General features: G+C 44.9%; 2 protein-coding genes across 4 annotated transcripts; one reads left to right on the forward strand and one right to left on the reverse strand.

Annotated features, from left to right (window-relative positions):
• Positions 1-3,696: 3,696 nt before the first annotated feature.
• Positions 3,697-15,409, reverse strand: LOC146978595 (SH2 domain-containing adapter protein E-like). The gene is made up of 7 exons (XM_085791379.1): positions 15,057-15,409; positions 11,787-12,870; positions 9,293-9,419; positions 7,490-7,726; positions 6,887-7,127; positions 6,069-6,188; positions 3,697-5,421 (listed from the first exon to the last, which is right to left on the reverse strand). Exons 2-7 carry the CDS (start codon positions 12,339-12,341, stop codon positions 5,235-5,237), a joined length of 1,467 nt encoding a protein of 488 aa, XP_085647505.1. The 5' UTR covers positions 12,342-12,870; positions 15,057-15,409; the 3' UTR covers positions 3,697-5,234.
• Positions 13,581-18,956, forward strand: pygo2 (pygopus homolog 2 (Drosophila)). Of its 3 annotated transcripts, XM_085791377.1 has the most exons (4): positions 13,581-13,815; positions 14,726-14,786; positions 15,418-15,470; positions 15,611-18,956. In XM_085791377.1, exons 2-4 carry the CDS (start codon positions 14,738-14,740, stop codon positions 17,318-17,320), a joined length of 1,812 nt encoding a protein of 603 aa, XP_085647503.1. In that variant the 5' UTR covers positions 13,581-13,815; positions 14,726-14,737; the 3' UTR covers positions 17,321-18,956. The 3 variants fall into 3 exon arrangements, with proteins under 3 accessions (XP_085647503.1, XP_085647502.1, XP_085647504.1); XM_085791376.1 differs by having other exon boundaries at positions 13,581-14,786; XM_085791378.1 differs by lacking the exon at positions 14,726-14,786 and having other exon boundaries at positions 13,582-13,815.
• The last annotated feature ends 267 nt before the right edge of the window (positions 18,957-19,223 follow it).

Raw genomic sequence — 19,223 nt, forward strand, 5'->3', positions numbered from 1 at the left:
AAAAAGAAAAAAGAAAGGGTGAGGGCGTGAGGGAAGATAAAGAGAGTGTTTGTGTGTAGAAGTGTGTGTCTATGTGTGTATGTGTGTGCGTGTTTGTGAATGAAGGAACAACAGCTTAGGCGGGGAGTCATACAATTTTTTCGGAGTACATCAGACAAGTACGTTCGTTGGAAAGCAGTGGTATAATCACAGAGGAATGTTCAAGTTGCTGTGACTGTTCACAAGCACTGTCCTTCTCTCTCTCACACACACACACACACACACACATAGATGAGTAAATCAACACGTCTTCTTTCTTCCATCTCATTGGCTTTTACAGCTGCTCGTCACTTTTCAAATATGACAGAGGAAAGAAATGCTGAGCGTCTGAATCGCAGCAGAGTGCCTATCACTTCTGGGTGTAATTGCAGTTGATGAACTTAAACACCTCCTCTTCTTACCTACGGCGACATTAACAAAGGTCATTGTGTTGGTGTCTGTGGGCGGGGTTCGTCCTGCTTTCATCTGTTTTCATTCCTCCAGCCACTGTGTGTTCTCTGAAGGCATCCTCTGATTGGCCTGTTTGAATGTTTGAGTTCGACATGCACAGCCCGCAGATAGGTAAACAATTGGAAACAGAGGAGTGACTGTTAACCCTGTTGTAGCCCGAGGGCAAACAAACAACCTGCTGTGTGAGTGCTAACACCCGTGGTTACCTGCCGCCTCATTCCAAAGGAGCAATAAATCTCCTGTTTTGATGTGGGAGAAAAAAAATAATGTAGGCAGACGTCAAATCATGTGATCCCTGTCTGCAGGTGCACATGTGAAAAAAGGGGGATTATTAAATATGCCAAGAGGAACAGTTTCAGCATGTAGTGCACCTGCAGCAGCTGTAAATGCATTCAGATCCTAAACAGCAGAACTCGTTAAAATCCTGCAAAAACATTTGTTCTGTTATAAATTACAATTTTATATTCGCCTCAGTGGGCGGTGGTTCCCAGCGGAGGGGCTGGAGGCCTCTAAAAGGTCGCAGGACGGGGTCCTGAGACAATCAGTACTGTAAGGAGGAAGACAAAACTAATTTACATGAGTTTTTGGGACTTTCCTCTGATCTTGACAACAAGTTTGCAGTCACCAGTAATAGGACAATAGGCCCCAGCTACACTGTGCTTCTCTGTGAGGGATCATAACCCAAAAAACATTCAGAAGCATTGGTTTATTTTTAACAAACACTGTGTTTATAAGCGTGTCATGTGTTGCTTATGTAAAATATTAACCTGAAGGGTGGCTAGTAAAAGCAACTGTACAGAAGTATAAATTAGCATCAAATGGAAACTGGTAAGCAGGCTCACTACCTAAACTACCATTTACCCCTTAAAGCCTAAAACATCAAATAATTGACAGAAAATGTCTAATAATTCTTTGAACCTGGAGTCTTTATTGGACCCTCTGACAAACAATTAAAAAAAGAAAGCAATTTGCATATCTTTAATTTTGTATCATACTTGATAAATCTGGCATTTAAAAAAAAAAGTATTGCTCACAGTTTATATGTTTAGAGTTGATGTTTTATAAGACTTTTAGACGAAAAAGTATGACAAAGGTCTCTAAAACTGTATGTATCAAATATGATACACTTGGCATTAAATTAAATTGAGAGTAAATGTACTCAGTTGCATCCCATCATAGTATGCCTATTAAATGAAAGTGATGTTTGCTTTTTGTCTTTTCATAAGGAACAGCCGTTATGGATAAATGATCAATGGATCATCATGAGAATTATGATTGAGTTAAAATGGAACGACTTCTCGGTGTGATAGTGAGAGAGAGCGCAGGCTGCTGTATGAAATAAGTGAGGTGTATCCGTTGTGAAGTGGATTGGGACAGACATCCTCCATGAGTTACACTCCAGAGCAGTTACTTAATTCTCAGTCACATGGCCTTTTCAACCAGCCCGGGACACACAATGGCTCCAGCACATCCTGCAAACAGTATCTAAAACCAAGGCCTGACCTTCGCAGGTGAGCCAATTCAAACTAAAAGGCAAGAGTCTGCGTTGATGGATCGCCCACATGGCAGGTGCTGCCTGCGTGAGGAAAGGAGAAGAGCAACACAAAGCCGCGCCATGTCACTGGCGACGAGTCTGAGGCATCAGATAAGGATGGCAGGGACACTTTGGTTACCAAGAGAGCAGGTCAAGTCAACTCGTCCATCAGACGGAGTCGGAGCGGTGATCACGTCAAGCTGTCATGCAAGCCTGAGGGCGGGCAGCGATTGTGTGAGAGTAGGATGGCACGGACACACGTGAGAACAAAATGACATTACTCATTCAAGTATACAGGTGGGTGGATCCAGGTCTGTATCATCTGATGATCAAGTCCTCTCCAGGTGTAGCTTTGCTCTCTCCTGGGTAGAATTTGAGAAGGCCCGCTTTCCTCAGGTTCATGAAATCCATCTTGATAGAGGCCCTGCAGGGAGACCTTATGGCTGCAGCACGCTGCCAAGGAGGAGTCAGGACACATATGAATTACAAGGCTCTGGCACCACTAATTCATAAAGAACATGCTTTGATGTCACAGGCTGGTGGGAAGTACCTAAGGTGCTGCATTCAAGTACACTCGTGAGGTACTTGGAGTGTTTTATATGTTATGTTCCTAATACTGAAATATTCCACCGCCTTTTAGTCCATTAAATTTACTGGACAACTGCATTGTTTAGTTACTTACTTTCTAGATTAATATTTAACATTTTAAAAAGCAGAAAATAAACACAAAACATTGTTAAAGATCAAACCAACAGGCTTGATACTGTCAGTCTTTTTAGCCAAATCTGTGGTTTTACTTAAGAAACGTTTGAATCCAGAGCTTTTACTTATTTACACTATTATAGAGGTTGTGTTTCCTGTAGCAAACCAGGTAAACGTGTCTCTTAAGTCACCTGCCACCCATCAAGTGCTTCGAAAAGATAACAGCAAACAGTTATCCATGAGGTAATCTAACCTGTGGCTCGCTCGCCTTCATAAATTAAAGCACAAACTCCTGGCTCCAAACAGAGGCAAACAGTGATAGTGTCCTCCCCTGCGAGTCAAGGAGAAACAGGTGACAGACAGATATCAGCCTCGGATAACACTGACAGGGCGAGGAAGGTAAAGGAGAGGGGGCCAACGATACGTAAGAAAAGGAGGGAAGGAGAGAGGGATGGTGTCAATTGCTCTTTTTTTCCTTCACATTAAGCGCTCCTTGACATGGGTGTAATGATACTACTCTTACTCTTTGTCTGTTTTTAGAACTGCGTTTACCTTAGATCTACACACACGGCACAACCAGCGGGTACCTAAGCTGTTTGTCCTCAACATGATCCTGGGCTGAACCTAATCTTCCCACTAGACCTAACCCAGGATCATCATTGATCCCACCCACCCCCACCCCTACCCTTTTTTTTTCTTTTTTTTTAGCGAAACGGCATCCTAAACTTACAGACAAATTCATCCAAGCTGCTGAAACCACACTCTCTTAGTTAAAAGATTCATTATAGTCTTAAAAAAACGTCCTCATTCAGTCATTCCAGCTTGTGTGAGGAGGCCGGCTCCTCGGGGATGACGGGTGGGTTTGATGCTTTGATCAGAGCTCCGACATTGACACAAACACGTCACATTTTTACCGTTGATGTTGTTGATTTATTGGGATCAGAGACAGGCTCACAGGGGATCTCCGGTGATGAGATTCAGGACCTTTTTTTATTATTATAACTGTTTTACAACCTTTGAACAGCAGGTCTCCACATATCAAAAGACAATGGTGAAAAATGTATAGCAGGTGTGTCTCCTTGGATTACTCGGGCTTGAACACTCTGCCAAAAACCACAAACTGACTTCCCTTAAATCCTTGAATAGACTTGGCGATGGAAGCACGCCACTTTTTTTAAACTTTTTTTTTTGCTTTTGCTTTTCTTTTTTTCTTGTTTTTCTTTTCTTCTTTTTTTTAAATTTTTACCTCAGTTATACCATATTTTGTTGTCAGTCTGCTGGCTAATATCATGCTATGTTGCAAAAAAATATTTCCAGCATTAATTCGGACACACCATGTCAGATACACAAGGAGAATACACAAAGAAGAGGAAGAAGACAATGGAGATAATATAGTCAACACTTATCAATTTGCTGCTCTGCCTCTTAGCACCAGGGGACATTAGGCCAGGAGGGAGAACATCATTTTTCTTTAGCAACACAGATCTGAATTGACAATGTTAGAGGCTATGACAAGACCGGCACTTCTTTTATGTTGGTACTGTATTTAAATCATTGTTTTCCTACTTCCATTATTTGAATATGTGTCATTCTGTTCTCACCCAAATGAGTTTGATGTTAACTTTCCTTATCACAGATCACACAGGATTGTTTTACAGATATTGCCCCTAGAATTAGCAACCGAAAAACGAAACATCGTCTCCGCTCTCATCCTAAATGGCTCCAACTGTGGTGCAGCCATTGCTCCTCGGAGCACATTGCATCAGGGTGAATCACTCACTCTGCACAGTGCACATAATACATTTGAAACAACTCCCTCATTCACAGTAAAACAGACCTCAGGGGGACGGTGGTTACAGAAAACTAACAAGCACGAGAGCATAAATTAGAAATCTGCTTAAAGCGCAGAGATAAAACAGTTGTTATTTGTTCCTATCTTGATGAGTGGACTGATAACGCTCACTAACTATAATAAACTTTAAAGGAGGAGGACAATTCTTTGTGTTGGTAAGTTGGTGCAGTGTACCAGCACATCCACCAGAGGGAGAAAGAGAGCCACAAACAGGAGTCAGTAAGTACTTCTGCTTCATAATAAATTCACTTTGTAACAATAATAAAAAAGTAGCATATGTATCTTTTGAAACATCACATATATGTTTAAGTCCCATTCAAACCCAACTCCAGGTCACATTTAATGATTAAAAGTGCCACGTGCTTCCCCCTTGTTCACATGCAAAACAGCAGCCTGGGTGTTTTTCATCAGCTAATCATCAAGGTAAAACAAAGAAAGAAGCCGTCCACAGTTTCAGGACACAGAGGACATTTCCTGATGATTACATTTTAAAACAGGGTCATACAAATAACAGACCTGAAGTACACGTTGAGCTTCGCTGATCAGAGATGTGGTTGTGACTGGTGCTATGGGATATTTTTTGTTGTGTGTGTGTCAATTTTAGGCCCAGAGGTGTGTTTGTTTTGTGAGCTCTACCTAACGTGGGCCGGGGCGGAGTCAGTAGATACACCGAGGCACCGGGTGCAGCAGAGTCATGTGCTCGGCGCCGTTGAAAGGCAGACGCTGAGTGCAGTAATGGTGCACCACCTCCGGGATGCTGGGGAACACGCAGCTGCTCTGGTCCAGGGTGTAGCCGTTCTCTTTGGTCTGGGCCACGATGATGTGAACGCAGCCCTGGCTCGTCCTGAGTCACACAGAGGAGAGGAGACAAGAATTAACCCAAGAAATGTGATGAAGTCACACATCCTGGTGTGTTTCATGAGCAGGATGAAAACAGGATTTCCATGTAAAAATAAAACAGAGATTCGGTTTTTGTTTTTTTGCATGATACAAGTTTGTATATTTTCATTATGGAACATCTCATAATAAACTGTGGCATCCCTGAGACACTCCAAACACGGTAATTACTACTGTGGATGTTAATGGTCATGATTAAATTTACTTTTTATAAAATCTAAATATTTCCTACAACTGTAGCTTTAAGCAAACATCACTCAAACAGAGTGAGTAGTGACTTTATTAGTTGAGGATGAATGCACATTTACCAGAGCAGTGTTTTCATGGAGCACTGAGAGGTATAAGTATAAATATTCACTAGCACAAATTTAATGCTGCTTTATTTGTTAACAATAAGGAATGTACTAAATATGAACAGCATTTTACTTTGAAATGATATAATGTGAAAAAAAAATCATTTATGACATCAACCTTAAACTTCTATGTTTATGACTGCATCTATTACATTTTAATCCTATTCATATATCACAGTATGTGACTAATGAGAGTCATATTTCAGCCTCAACCACTGATGCACCTCCTGGTTACACTCACTTGAGGGCGATGGAGTACTTGCTGTTGTCGGACTCGCTGTTCCTGACCAGGAAGCTGGCTTCTTTGCAGGACTGCAGCTGAAGCTCTGCCTCCTGGCGAGTCACACAGCCATGGTACCAGCTGAGGCAGATGGTGGGAGAGAGGGAGGATTACATTTCATCTGCTATTGATCAAGTGTGGAACTTCATTTTATACAAAAATCCCTGGAAATGAACTTCAATGTAGCTCACTAACACTACATATCAAGTTTCTGGACTGGGTCTATCATAAGAATGGAAAACACATGCACAGCTATATTTCATATGAATTACATTTAGATCACCCATTCATATATACATGTATGTATATATGGATGCATGTGTATTTGCATATGTATATGGATTTGCATATGTATGTGTGTATGTATATGTAAAGAGGCATCTGCTGGAAAAAAGGCCCCTTTCTTTTCTACATCTACCTGTGTAGCTTAGATACACCTGTGTACACTAAGTCCCCCTTTTTTACACTGGTTACTATCTGTTTATGGTGACTTCTTCCTTTTTATACTCACCTGATCACCTAATCATGTTTGTGTGTTGTGCATTTAAAGGTTTTTTTGTACTCAATGCCTCAACTCTGCCTGACGAAGATCGGATTGACCGAAATGTTGCTTTGTCCAGTAGTAAATACCTATTGCAAGTTAACAGTGTGCAGGAAGTTCTTCTGTTCTTTGATATGAATTACATTTAAATTGCTTTGTTTGTCATTTGCTTGTCATAATAATTTACGTTCAGGGTTTTATGTGAATTATTCTTTACTCATCATACTGGTTCTAGTACCTCTGTTTTTCTAGCGGCAGGGTGGGGTCCACGCAGCAGGCCTCGGTGTCGGGGCCGCTCCCCGGAGTGGAGGGGGGCGTCAGGGTCGGAGGGGAGGATCTCAGCATCTTCTGAGTCCAGCTCTTCTGCCTCAGATGCTGATGCTGAGACAGCGGCTGGGTTGCTGGATGCTGGGGCTGCCTGTTGAGCGTGGGGTGAGGTGTCTCATCTTTGGCTGGGCGTTCGGGGCTGTCAAACTGCGCTGGGGGAAGAAGAGTGATGAGAGAAGATGTGAATCTTTATGTAAAGAAACAACTGACTCTCTGCCAGAGTTTGAACTGGTTGACGAAGCCTCCAGTAAATATAGAATAAGAAGAAGACAGCGCTTTGATGTTTCATGCAAGATGATATTCAGTATGCTGTTGGTCTATCCAGCGCATGAAATATAAATGTGAGAGCCGGCCTGACTTGTTTTTTTGTTTTTTTTTTAACAAATATTTTTCATGGGATCTAAAGCAGAGCAGAAACACGGTTGGCACTGAGTTACGTAAATGTTCCTGGTTACTAGTTCAGCAAAGTGCAACCAGGAACTAAACGTGGTGTAAGTGGCGTCGTCTGCTCTACCTGACAGAGTTTTGACAATGTGCTCCTTCTTCCACTCCCAAGGCAGCTCATACTCGGCGGAGGGGCGGGGGTCCAGCTCCGGCCTCGTGACCGGCGTCTTGTCACCGTCGCCGCCTCCCTCGTACGGGACGTCATATATCTGCAGGGGTGCAGACTGACCGTCCTCCACCGGCCCCTCGCTCCCCTCCACCACCACACACACCTTCAGCAGGTCCTTGGACCCCCGACGTCTGATCTCTAACAGGTAGAAAAACACAAAGTTATATAACAACATTGATATTAGTGATGTAGGTCAGTTTAATCTATACTACCACCTGGACTCCCATTAATATGTTTTTATGGGTTATTGATGGCACTGTAGTTTTTGTACTTATTCTATACTCTAATAACTTCTTCTTAATTCATTCAAACATTCTCCAGTTCTCTCTACACTTCACATTGTAACTGCTTTCATCAAATATCCCTTGTTCTCAGTACATTTTATGATAAAGCAGTGTTTTTCAACCTTGGGGTCGGGACCCCACGTGGGGTCGCCTGGAATTCAAATGGGGTCGTCTGAAATGTCTAGTAACTGAGTATTTTTTAAACTAATTATTATTCTTTTTTAAATTATGATTAAAAACACCATATTCTATACTTTCACTTTCTCAAATATAAATCGAGTTCAAATAAAATGCAGCTTATAAAAATATCTGACTGCACATGATCGCCAGAAATTTGGGATGTCAAAATGGGGTCACGAGCCAAAAAAGGTTGGGAACCACTGTGATAAAGCTTTGCATCGGGAATCTTGATGGTTTTATCAGATTTATCAAAATGTTAAATATCTAGTTGAATTGCTTTTTTCCTCTGGGTTTCATGTCAGATTAAAACATTTTTAAAATCAGATATACATAGCCATACCATAGCAGACAGCCTTGGTTGTACAGACTGGCTACTGCCATCAACATCTGGTTTTATGTTTGCAGACCAGCTTGCTTTTAAATGAAATTTCAATCGCCTTAATTGATAAGACACTTCTGAAGTAAAACTATTACAGTTTATTACATGTTAGTCGTCACACTAGGATTAGTTTCTGGTTTCTGGTGTTAGAGTGTTAATAGTTATGCTGCCCACTCTCACAGCTTTGCTTGTTGAATCACAGTGACTCTGACGCCTGCTGACTTCCTCAGTATGATTTAAGCCTCATAAATTGACTCAGTCACATCATCACATCCTCTGTAGACTTCTTTGAGGAGGCCTGGAAGCAGCACAGGCAGTGATTGAAGTAAAAATCTACTAGAGAGCGGCGCGATAAAACATTTTCACATTCACAGCAGGCTATTGTGCAACCCCCTTTTTAGTTAAAACAATGGAGTGATGGAAGGAAAGGTCAGGAGAGCATGTGATTGGATGACGGGCCACCAGTCATCCTGGATGCTGGAAGTTTTGATAAATGGTCAGAGCAGGTCCATATAGGGCTTTACACAGAGCTGCATCCGAGCGGAGGGATGGAGGAGGGGGGGGCTTCCTTTTTAGAGAATAGTACCAGGAAACAGAGACAGGAAAGAGGAAGCAGGGGCAGGAAACTGCACCCATTGTCCGAACGCAACAGAGTTGCCGTAGCAACCCCATGGGGTGCAGAGAGCACTGGGGGAATGAGTTCACGTTCTCACTGCTCGGCCCGGAGAGACTGGAAATGAGGATCGTGTCATTCACACAGACGCAGCTGCACAGACGCTGTGATCGGGGACTGAATGAATGGATCGTCATAAATCTCACTAGAACAGCTGAAAGCAAATCAAGAGTATCGATCAGTCCTACCGGTGATCATCTGCTGGGCATCGTACGGCTCCATGTAACCGTCATTCTCCCCGACACGCTCTGCCTCCCTCTGCTCTCTGGTCTTCTGAGCATCAAATGGGTCGGCGTAATCTTCAAGAATTATCACCTGCATCAAAAAACATTTATTATTTTTCAGGCTTATTTGGATAGCTTACTTAAAACTCTGACTAAGCAAGAAAACTTTTCACAATGGAAGGGAGGGAATAAACAGAGAAATAGGATTATATTGTGTGTGTGTGTGTGTGTGTGTGTGTGTGTGTGTGTGTGTGTGTGTGTGTGTGTGTGTGTGTGTGTGTGTGTGTGTGTGTGTGTGTGTGTGAGAAGTAGGAGTAGGATATTGTGGTTGCAGTAATCTGACAGGACACCTCCTCCGCTGTCTGTTAAGCTGCCACTCAGAGGCAATGCGTCAACAACACCACACACTGTATTGTTACTGTGTGGAAACTTGTTAGAGAGTAATCAGGAAGGCTGACATAGACATGTGAAGATGCTGGACAAGTGGTTCAAATTTCAAGTTTCCATCATTATGAATAGTGACTGTATGAATATCTTACAAATTAAATATATCATCTGAGCTGATCAGTAATATCTCACTGATATCACACCATACCATCCTGGTTACAATAGGGCTGAAACTATCAATCTAATTATTTTGTCAATAAATTGCCAGAAAATAGCTTAAAATGCTCATTACAATTAGTCAAGGCCCAAAGTGACATCTTCAAATATCTCGTTGTCAGTCCAAAATTCAAAGTCATTGACATAAAATGTAAAATTCTCACATTTTAGGCCAGAACCTGAAAATGTTGGGTCTTTTTCCTGGAAAATGGCTAAAACAATGACTCAAATAACAAAGTGGCTGCATTTGGAGCATGACAGGTGGTCGTGATGAAGAGCTATGGGCCTCATCGCCAAGAAAAAGATTGTAAACTAATAAACCAGACAGGCTTCAGCTACTTAGAAGAATATGTGGCACCTTTGTTTATTTTGTCTAAAGAGGCACTCTAGTTGTAAAGCCTGCTCTCTTCAGCCTTACATCTCACTGTAAACTCTTTTCTGCTACACTACTCATGCCTGACTGTCCTGTCATCTTATCAGTGCCATATAATGTCTTGTTTATTTTACAGGCCACCAGCCAGGAGACAACAAGAGGCCGTAAAATAGATCTGTCCCTCCAATCACCTCCAGTGGTGCGTTCCCTTTTCCAAAGAAATGCTGCCATTTGTCTGTGTTTGAGTAAAGTAGCAGATGTTTGACGGGCTGAAAAAGCGGTTTAGTGGAACAAGTTTGCTTTAAATCACCTTCAACCACCTGTGGATTAACTGGGGAACTCAATGGTAGACAATATGTGACAGACATTATCTCAAACTCAACCAATGATTTATGAATTTGAGATCAAGATTTACTTTACCCTTTCTGCAACATAAAACCTCCCATTTTATTCTTCCACTCTTTTATCAGTCTTTTTTCACACCATCTCTCCACTGTCACCTCCCTGACTTCTCTTTTTTTCCAAAGCCAAGCTGGAGGGGACTTGGGTTGGCGCATGAGTGTCAAATGACACTATGCTTTTTATAACATGATAGCCTTCACCAGGGGGCCTGAATCTAGAGAAAGAGAGGGATGGGGCAGTGGGAGGGGGAGAAGGGGGGAAATACTGAGCCAGATTTCATCCAGAAGAGGAAGGTAAAGGCCCCATGTCTGACCAGGGCTTTGTATTCACGGCAAGGAAGGTGGGTGTAAGGGCGAGGGGTGGAGAGGAAGAGAAAGAGAGATAGAAAGACAGACTGGGAGGAGTGGACACAATGGGTGTCGTGGGGACAAAGGAGAGGGAGAAACAGAAACAATAATATCAATTTTCAGAGCTTGGACTGGATCCTGGCTGCTTCATTGTCACGAGTATTGATGACATTGGATGTTATTTTTTGCTGGTGAGGAGTGTGTTGCACTGCGGCTAGAATTAGAGAGGAGTGCCTCAGACTCAGATGGACGCCCAGAAATCATTCAGCAGGGGCGAAATAAGCATCTGCATCATTTACTCATGTGAAAGCAGCTAGCCTACAAGACACAGAAAAAACACTGTTACAGTTGTTACTTGGTTAAGTATAGGCCTACAAACCACTACTTTTAGGCTAACCAAAGTAAAAGATCAAACTCAATATTGTAGGAATTAACACCTGATTGAATGTGGCCTAGTGAGAGTCCATAGGGAAACATTTGGGCCCACCCACTATAAATCAGCCAACAGATATTTAATGGTTAATCTGACTTCAGAGCAGAAGAGTGGGAGAAAAAAAAACTATGATCTTGGTCTGTGAGTAAAAATGTGAGAAGTGGCCTAGGTATGGTGACTATGAATTAAATTTTAATGTCATATAGGCTACCAGAAGCTAATTAGTATATTTTTTTCACCTTACAGAGGGAAAACAATGCAGTGAGGACGTAGTGAAATAAAATTAAGACTGTAACTCACTGTCTCTGTTTTGCACTGGGCTGGTTTCTCTGCTTCCGGTACCACTTGGCTGCTGCTGCTGCTGCTGCTGATGGTACCGCTGTTGAAGTTGGGGGTTTTGTCCTGTTTGTCCACCCTGATCAGCCGGTTGATGTAGGCGGTGGCGGACGGGGAGCTCTTCAGGGGTCTGTGCTGCTGCTGCTGCTGCTGCTCCTCCATCACCGGCTCCTGGCTCTTGGAGTTCTTGCGACTCTTCCCGGACAAGAGCGTGTCCCAAACTTTTCCATCCTTCTGGGAGCCGCCGACGCCGGTTCTGCTCAGCTCTATGGCCGAGTTCTTTCGGTTTCTTCCGGACAGGAGAGACCCAACTCCTCCACCTCCCGTCCCTCCTCCGCCTGTGCTGTCGGTGGAGGAGTTTTTACGCAGACCCGTTTTGGAGTTGGTTGTTTTGGTACCGATGCTGGCCACCAGCCCGCTTTTATTGGCTCTCGGTTGGGAGCCGGACTCGGAGGCTGAGCGGATCCTGTCGGTACCATTCTTCAGATTGATGGGGAACTCCTTGAACCACTTCGCCATTGCAACTTAGATGGAAACCAATAAAGCTCTGTGTGACTTCTCTTCTCGACACCTTTTAGCTCCATGCACCGGGGCCCCAGAGACGCACCTTTAGAAATCACAGCCTTTCTAACAAAAGACTTCCGCTGCTTTATTCTAGGACAGAGCCTGTGTAGACTACAGGATCTCCACACCTCAGTTTAAAGCATATCATAAATTCTTTTAAAAGTCACTGGCCTTACTCTCACATCCCCAACTTTAGAAATAGTTGTAAATAAAAGACTTGAAGCCTTCATGCCTGTTTGGCAAGGAGGGAGGGGGAAATGAAACAAAAATTTCCTACTTTATCCCATTTGTGGTTTCCTTACACCTGTTCCTTCTTCTGCTCTGAGGAGATGTTTATTCCCTTTGGATGAAGAGGTGTCTTCTGAGGGGAAAGACCCGAAAGAAGGCAAAGTTTTTCTTGCTTCTGATTTGTGATCCCATTCCCAGAGTGGCTTATCTGCTCTTTAACAACCGTCCACTGTCGCAATGAGGCTCCTGACTGCGCCTGGAGTGTGGTGGGGAGGGGGGTATCTGAAGTTGAGAAGGGGAGGCAGGACCGGGTGGGCGGTGATAAGCTTTTAATTGTGGAATCCATGGTGGAAAAAGCTGCTTGGAGAGATCAGACTTAAAGGTATCTTACCAAGAATAGGCACACCTGTATTATCACACCTGTATTACTCCTGTACTTTAATCCTATCTAATTAATACAGCTTTTGTAATTATAATTATACACTATGTTGAGGACAAAAAACAGCTCACAAGCTGTTTTTAATCAATATTATCAGGCCTACATATTTTACATGGAAAACAATCTCCCACCTCCTTTCAAGCCAAAGTTTTATCTTTATTATTCAGATGGCGATTTAAACCAAAGTTGACAGTTGCTAATATTTTGATGTTATATATTAATTCAATATTAATCATAGTGTCATTTGATAATGTGCTTAATTGGCTGTTTAATTAACGTTCACCCCTGGTTTAATTGTACAGGGTATTGTTGGGAAATGGTCCGTTCTGAGCCGCTCCATATTTTTACCAACGAGAGGTAGATACTGAATATAAATTAAGAAAATACACTGAAAACGACGATAGGGCCGACAAATCTTCGAAATATAAAAGTGTAGCTTCATAAACTGTGCAATAATTCTGCATGTTAACATATAATTTCAAGAATATCGTTAATACTTATGAACTATACCTGACGACACCCCCCATTTTTTTGGCGAGATGTAACCTTCCATGGTGCGCGATACTCCTTTGCTTGTCCCTCTTTGTCCGGTGGCGACAGAAGGCCCATGATAATTATGGCAAAAAAATTTGCGTTTTTGAATGAATTATAGTTGAATGGTGGATCATCAAGCATACAACCGTGTGAGGACTGGTTTGCTGGCAATGACACACCAGAGAGTTTCAATTTAAAGGACACAGCAGAGCAAGCAACGGAGAAAGGGTACAGTTTGCTTCCAAGACAGTCTGCAAGATGGCTAGCTATCTTCAGTGGCTTCAATGCTAACGTTAGCTAGCAAGCTAATGTTAGCATAGTAAACAACAGCTTTAAAAAAAAACGTGCTCGGTTGCTTTTTATCTCATCATACAATGCTGTATTGAGTGAAATTGAGTGCACAATTTTTCACACGAAGTGGATGTAAGAGAGACAAATCACAGAAAAAATCGGATTGATGTTGTTGCCCAGTTGTTGCGGCTTAAAAAAAAAAAACCTCAACGCTGCTAACTAGCCACCACCACATTGGGTAACGTGGCTAGCTGGTTAGCCGAGGCTAGCGACGAGCTTGCGTTAGCTAAGCTGGTCGAGTTCGTAGCTACACATCTGTAAGTGATCATTTTTTTTAGACAGAGAGCAAGAGAGAGAGAGAGATGGGGAGGGGGTTTGGGGGTGGTGGTGCCCTGTAACTTGCTTGTATTGTACTGGCAGACGAAGCCAGGTAGCAAGCAACAACTAGTTTGATTGACTCAGCTAGCAGAGTCTCTGGCTTGCAACAAGAAGAAGACGAAGAACTTCTACTAAAAAAAAAAAAAACGTGAACCAGCTCAGGTTTACCTGACGGGTTATTTGGTGACCAAATCCCGGCGTGACAGACACCGTGGCGAAAGATTTTGCAGCTGGAAAAGGAGTTTTGCAGACCTGGGCCGGCCGGCGTTATTATTATAATAATAATAATAACAATATTCTAGTTACCAATACGTGTTAGTTTTCTGCTGTGATGATAACCATTTTTAATCGTTACTGACATGACCTGAAGGCAGATTTCCACCTACTTCGGCTCATTGCCTTCAAGACGTCGTCATTTTTAACTTTTTTTTTCTTGCATATGAACGGTGATATGCCACTTCACCGACAGTCATATTAGCTAATGGCTGCCGAATCGGGGAGACTACTGGCGGGACAAGGAAAACGAAAAGGTAGGAATTAATTTCACCCATCTCCCCCCCCAAATCAGATCGGATTCATCCATTACTGCGCTGCAATGGGCTGCACTGGTGCTGTTAGCAAATCCCTTCTCGCCTCCCCCATATGTAAACTTCACGACTGTCTCCGGTGGTGGCTGTTTCCCCCACACACAGTGGACCTGTGAACGGGGTTGATGTCTTATCTTGCTATCAATGTACCTTCAACTTCGTTTCCTCGTTCTCATGTCTTCGTCTTTTTCCTGTCTCCCTCATTGACCTTACCTCTTCTGCCTCTGTTTGCGGCCTCTCTCCCTCTCGCCTGGGTCATTTTGGTCTGCCTGGGTCTCATTTGCGATTCAAGGCTTCATAACCTTGGTGATGATAACGCCTGGATGTTCAGCATCTTGTCCTCATGCCAGTCTATGTCCCATCATTGAATCCATCTCAACTGTTGGACTTGACACAGAGGCCCTAGGTCTAAAGCTGCTCCACTCTGTCACTAAGGGGTATTGGCCAATCCAAATGTGATGCTGCACTTGATTGGTGTTGGACCAATGGCATGAGACACCGAGGCCTATTTCTGTGGTGGCTAATATTATATTTCCCCCTTTCCACCCCTTCCCTCCATATTTTGCTATTTCAGCTTCACAGATGAAGAGCCCGGAGAAGAAGAAGGCAAGAAAGTCAACCACTCAGGTACGAGTTGTGTTTGTAAATGTGATTACTTTGCAACATAACGGACGTTGAATGTTTCTACAATGAGATTTGAAGCAATTTGGTTTCTAAAGCAACGAACAAACAAACATTTGCCCTGTTTTGTCGTCTTGTCGTTGCAGGCGGCGGGGTTCTCCCACCTCACTGAGTTTGCGCCCCCTCCGACCCCCATGGTGGACCACCTGGTCGCCTCCAACCCGTTTGACGATGACTTCGGACCCCCGTCTCGACCGAGTGGGGCAGGCGGACCAGGTGGCGCTCCGTTTCTTCCCAGCCCCGGTGCAGGCGGCGGAGGTGCGTATGGCGGCGGAGGCAGAATGGGCGGCGGCGGCATGGGCTTCATGGGCGGCCCGGGGGGACCGGGCGGCGGCCAGCCCGGACGGAGGCCCCCGTTCGGCCCACCAGCCAACGCCGGACCTCACCACCAGCTAGGCTTTGGAGGAATGCCCGGCTTCGGAGGCGGCGGCGGGGGCGGCGGCGGCGGTGGGGGCGGAGGAGGAGGCGGTGGGTTCCCCCCTGGCGGCCCCTCGCAGTTCAACATGCCACCGAACTTCAGCCCACCCATGCACCCCGGGCCGGGATTCAACCCCATGTTGTCTCCGGGGGGCATGGGCGGTCCTGGAGGTGGAGGGCCGCCCCACCCTCGGTTCGGCATGCCCCCGCAGCAGCAGCACGGACAGGGCGGGCACCCGTTCAACAGCCCGCCGCTGCCTGGTGGCGGAGGCCCGAGAGGACCCCCGCATGGCCCACTGCCCCCCATGGGCGGAGGGGGCATGGGTCCTGGCATGAACATGATGAACATGGGTGGTGGTCCCGGGGGCAACATGGTTGGAGGGTTGGCCGGTATGCCCCCTCAAGGACAGTTCCCTCCGTCCCAGGACGGGCCCTACCCCGGCCCCAGTCCGCCAGGGCCGGGCAACGAGGATGGAAAGAACTTTGGTGGAGGGGGGCCGCAGCCCGGGCCCCCGCAGCCGCAGCAGCAGCAGCAGCAGCAGCAGCAGCAACAGCAGCAGCTTAACCTAAATCCCAACGGCCCCCCTCCTAATAATGCGACCCCCGGCCCCCCTCCTAACTCTGGCCCACCGCAGCCGGGCGGCGGCGGCTTCCCCGGTCACCCCGACGTCCAGCAGCCCAACGCCAACACACCCGGTCAGCCTCCGTCAGCACCGCCGCAGCCGAACCCCAACTCTTCACCCACCGGTCCTCTGAACGGGTCGGGCCAGCCCCAGCACCCACCGCCCAGTCAGCTGCAGCCCCCCAGCAACACGAACACCCCGAACTCTAATAACTCCAACCAGCAGCAGCAGCAGCAGCAACAGTCTACTCCCCCCAACTCCGCCCCTGGCTCCACGCCTTACAACCAGCAGAACAACACTCCCGTCGCCGGCGGTCCGATGCCAAACGCTGCCCCCAATTCAGGTCAGAACAACATGACCAACAACAACGGAGGCAACACGCCGGGCAGCAACCCCAACCCCCCCTCTAACTCCACCTCCACCCCCAACACCCAGTCTCCCCTGCCTCCGGGCCCCGCCGCCCCCTCGACCGGGCCCGGCTCCGGCCCCGGGAAGCTCGGCGGCCCCGGCATGGTCTTCCCTTGCGGCCTTTGTATGGCGGAGGTGCACGACGACCAGGACGCCATCCTGTGCGAGGCTTCGTGCCAGCGCTGGTTCCACCGTGACTGCACAGGCCTCACAGAGCCGGCGTACGGGCTGCTGACTCGAGAGAGTGCTGCCGTTTGGGCCTGTGACTTCTGCATCAAGACCAAGGACATCCAGGCTGTGTTTGTACGCCAGGGATTAGGCCAGCTGGTGGCAGCTAACGAGAGTTGAGGAGAGGGAGACAATGGAGCGGCGACACGTAAGGACACATGGAGACATCTTGGTTGTGATCTAAATGAATGGCCAGTGTGTCATGTCAGCTATTTGCCCGATTTTGTTTTTCCTTGACTAGCCCTTTACTTGTTCACTACACGGAGAAACACACTCACTGAGGTTCAATCATGCTTATATATGTGTGTATATATGTATATATACGCGCATATATAGCACTCTGAGTGACTCTTGGCAAATGATTTTTCTCCCCCCCACACCCGTACAGGAGTCAAATCATGATGAATGTTAAAACTACACAGTCCTTCAGACATCTAGCCTGCCAACCAGCAAAGCACTGACACCAACACACTACCTCACACACTTTGTGACTGACTTGCACAGAAGCTCCCGCACTGACTGACTGTGATTGACTTCCACACTTCTGCACCGCGAGTGCGATGATAATTTCAAACACATAAAGACAGGCAGGGGGGTGTAAATGTTGAATTATTCCCCTACTGTGTTTAGACACAATGACTATCAACTATTCTTTTCATGTCCATGACTTTAAATTAAAACACACAGAGGATATATAAATTCTTAAAAAGTAAACTTTAAAAGGGACCGGGGTTTTAATCATTAATCAATTTGCAGCATCATTTGCCATCAGGATGCTCTACTTTAGCACTGCCCAACGGAGTTAACCTTTTTTTTTTTCTGCAAGCAAGTGAAAGGAAAATGGAAATATACATGAGTGTCTTGCAGTGTAAACTGTCAGTATCGGGCGTATTGTGAAACATAACGATCAAGTGAGGGGGGAAAAAATCCATTCATGAATTGAATTATGAATTCCTGCACCTGCACAAATGCATACACACACATGCACATACACACACACACACACACACACATACTTTGACCCTGTACTTCTGTCATTTTGAACCCGTTGCAAATGAATCCAAAGGAGACCTGGGCTGAGATTTCATCCACACTTCACACAGAGAAGGTTTTTAACACCGAAATAGTTGTAAATATTAGGACAAAACATTTGTCTGGAACTATGTGTCTTGGTTGTATACAATATGGCGTTCTTGGTTTTTTATACAGTACAATGGAGTCAACCATTTCTTTTTAATCTCTGCAGTACACATGAATTGTGAAATCAGTGCTTTTGGATGGTGTTGGCATAGCAAGTAGTGACATCATGTCATATCAGATGTGCATAGTCCTTTTTAAAAAAAGAAAACGGCAAAAAAGAAAAAAAAAATACGACGGGAGGGGGGTGCATGTGAACCAATGCAGTAACTGTCTGATCTGTTTATGTTTATATTCTGGCCTCTGTGCTGCAAGAGGCCTTGAAGTAGACCAAATAACTAAAGAGCGAAAAATACCCATTTTTTCACATTTCTGTCACGGTATAAGGTGTTTATAACTATTCTTCCTTCTCTCTTTCCTTAATTTTTCTTTATTCAATGTCCAAGTTGCCTTTTTTTCTTGCTCTCTCAGCTGTTCCCTATTATTTTGTACTGGTATTTGTGTTGTGCTTTTGCTCTGCTCTGGCGCCTCCTGGTGGAACCCGGAGGAACCAGTGAGTCCCACATCAGGTGGGGAAGGGAAAGGTACTGAACTCTGAAGTAAAGACAGATTTTTTGTACTTGCCCATGTCTGTTTTTATTTCTTTCTTATAATTTCTTTGCTCATTGTTGAATTAAAATGGGGGTCGGAGAACCCATTGAAACAGACAACAATGTAATTCCTCACAATGCTCGGTTGAAGTTGCAGCACTGCTGCGGGTGTCATTTAAAGTTAAATTCATCCCAGGTCATTGTGTCAAACCATCACCAGCGATTACAAGTTTATTCTGAAATTCACTTAAAAATGTATATATATTTTGCATTTTTTACTACTCTGAGGAGATTTT

The sequence above is a fragment of the Trachurus japonicus genome, chromosome 11 (genome assembly GCF_045865225.1).
Source record: "Trachurus japonicus isolate A0001 chromosome 11, Traja_1.0".
NCBI lineage: Eukaryota > Metazoa > Chordata > Actinopteri > Carangiformes > Carangidae > Trachurus > Trachurus japonicus.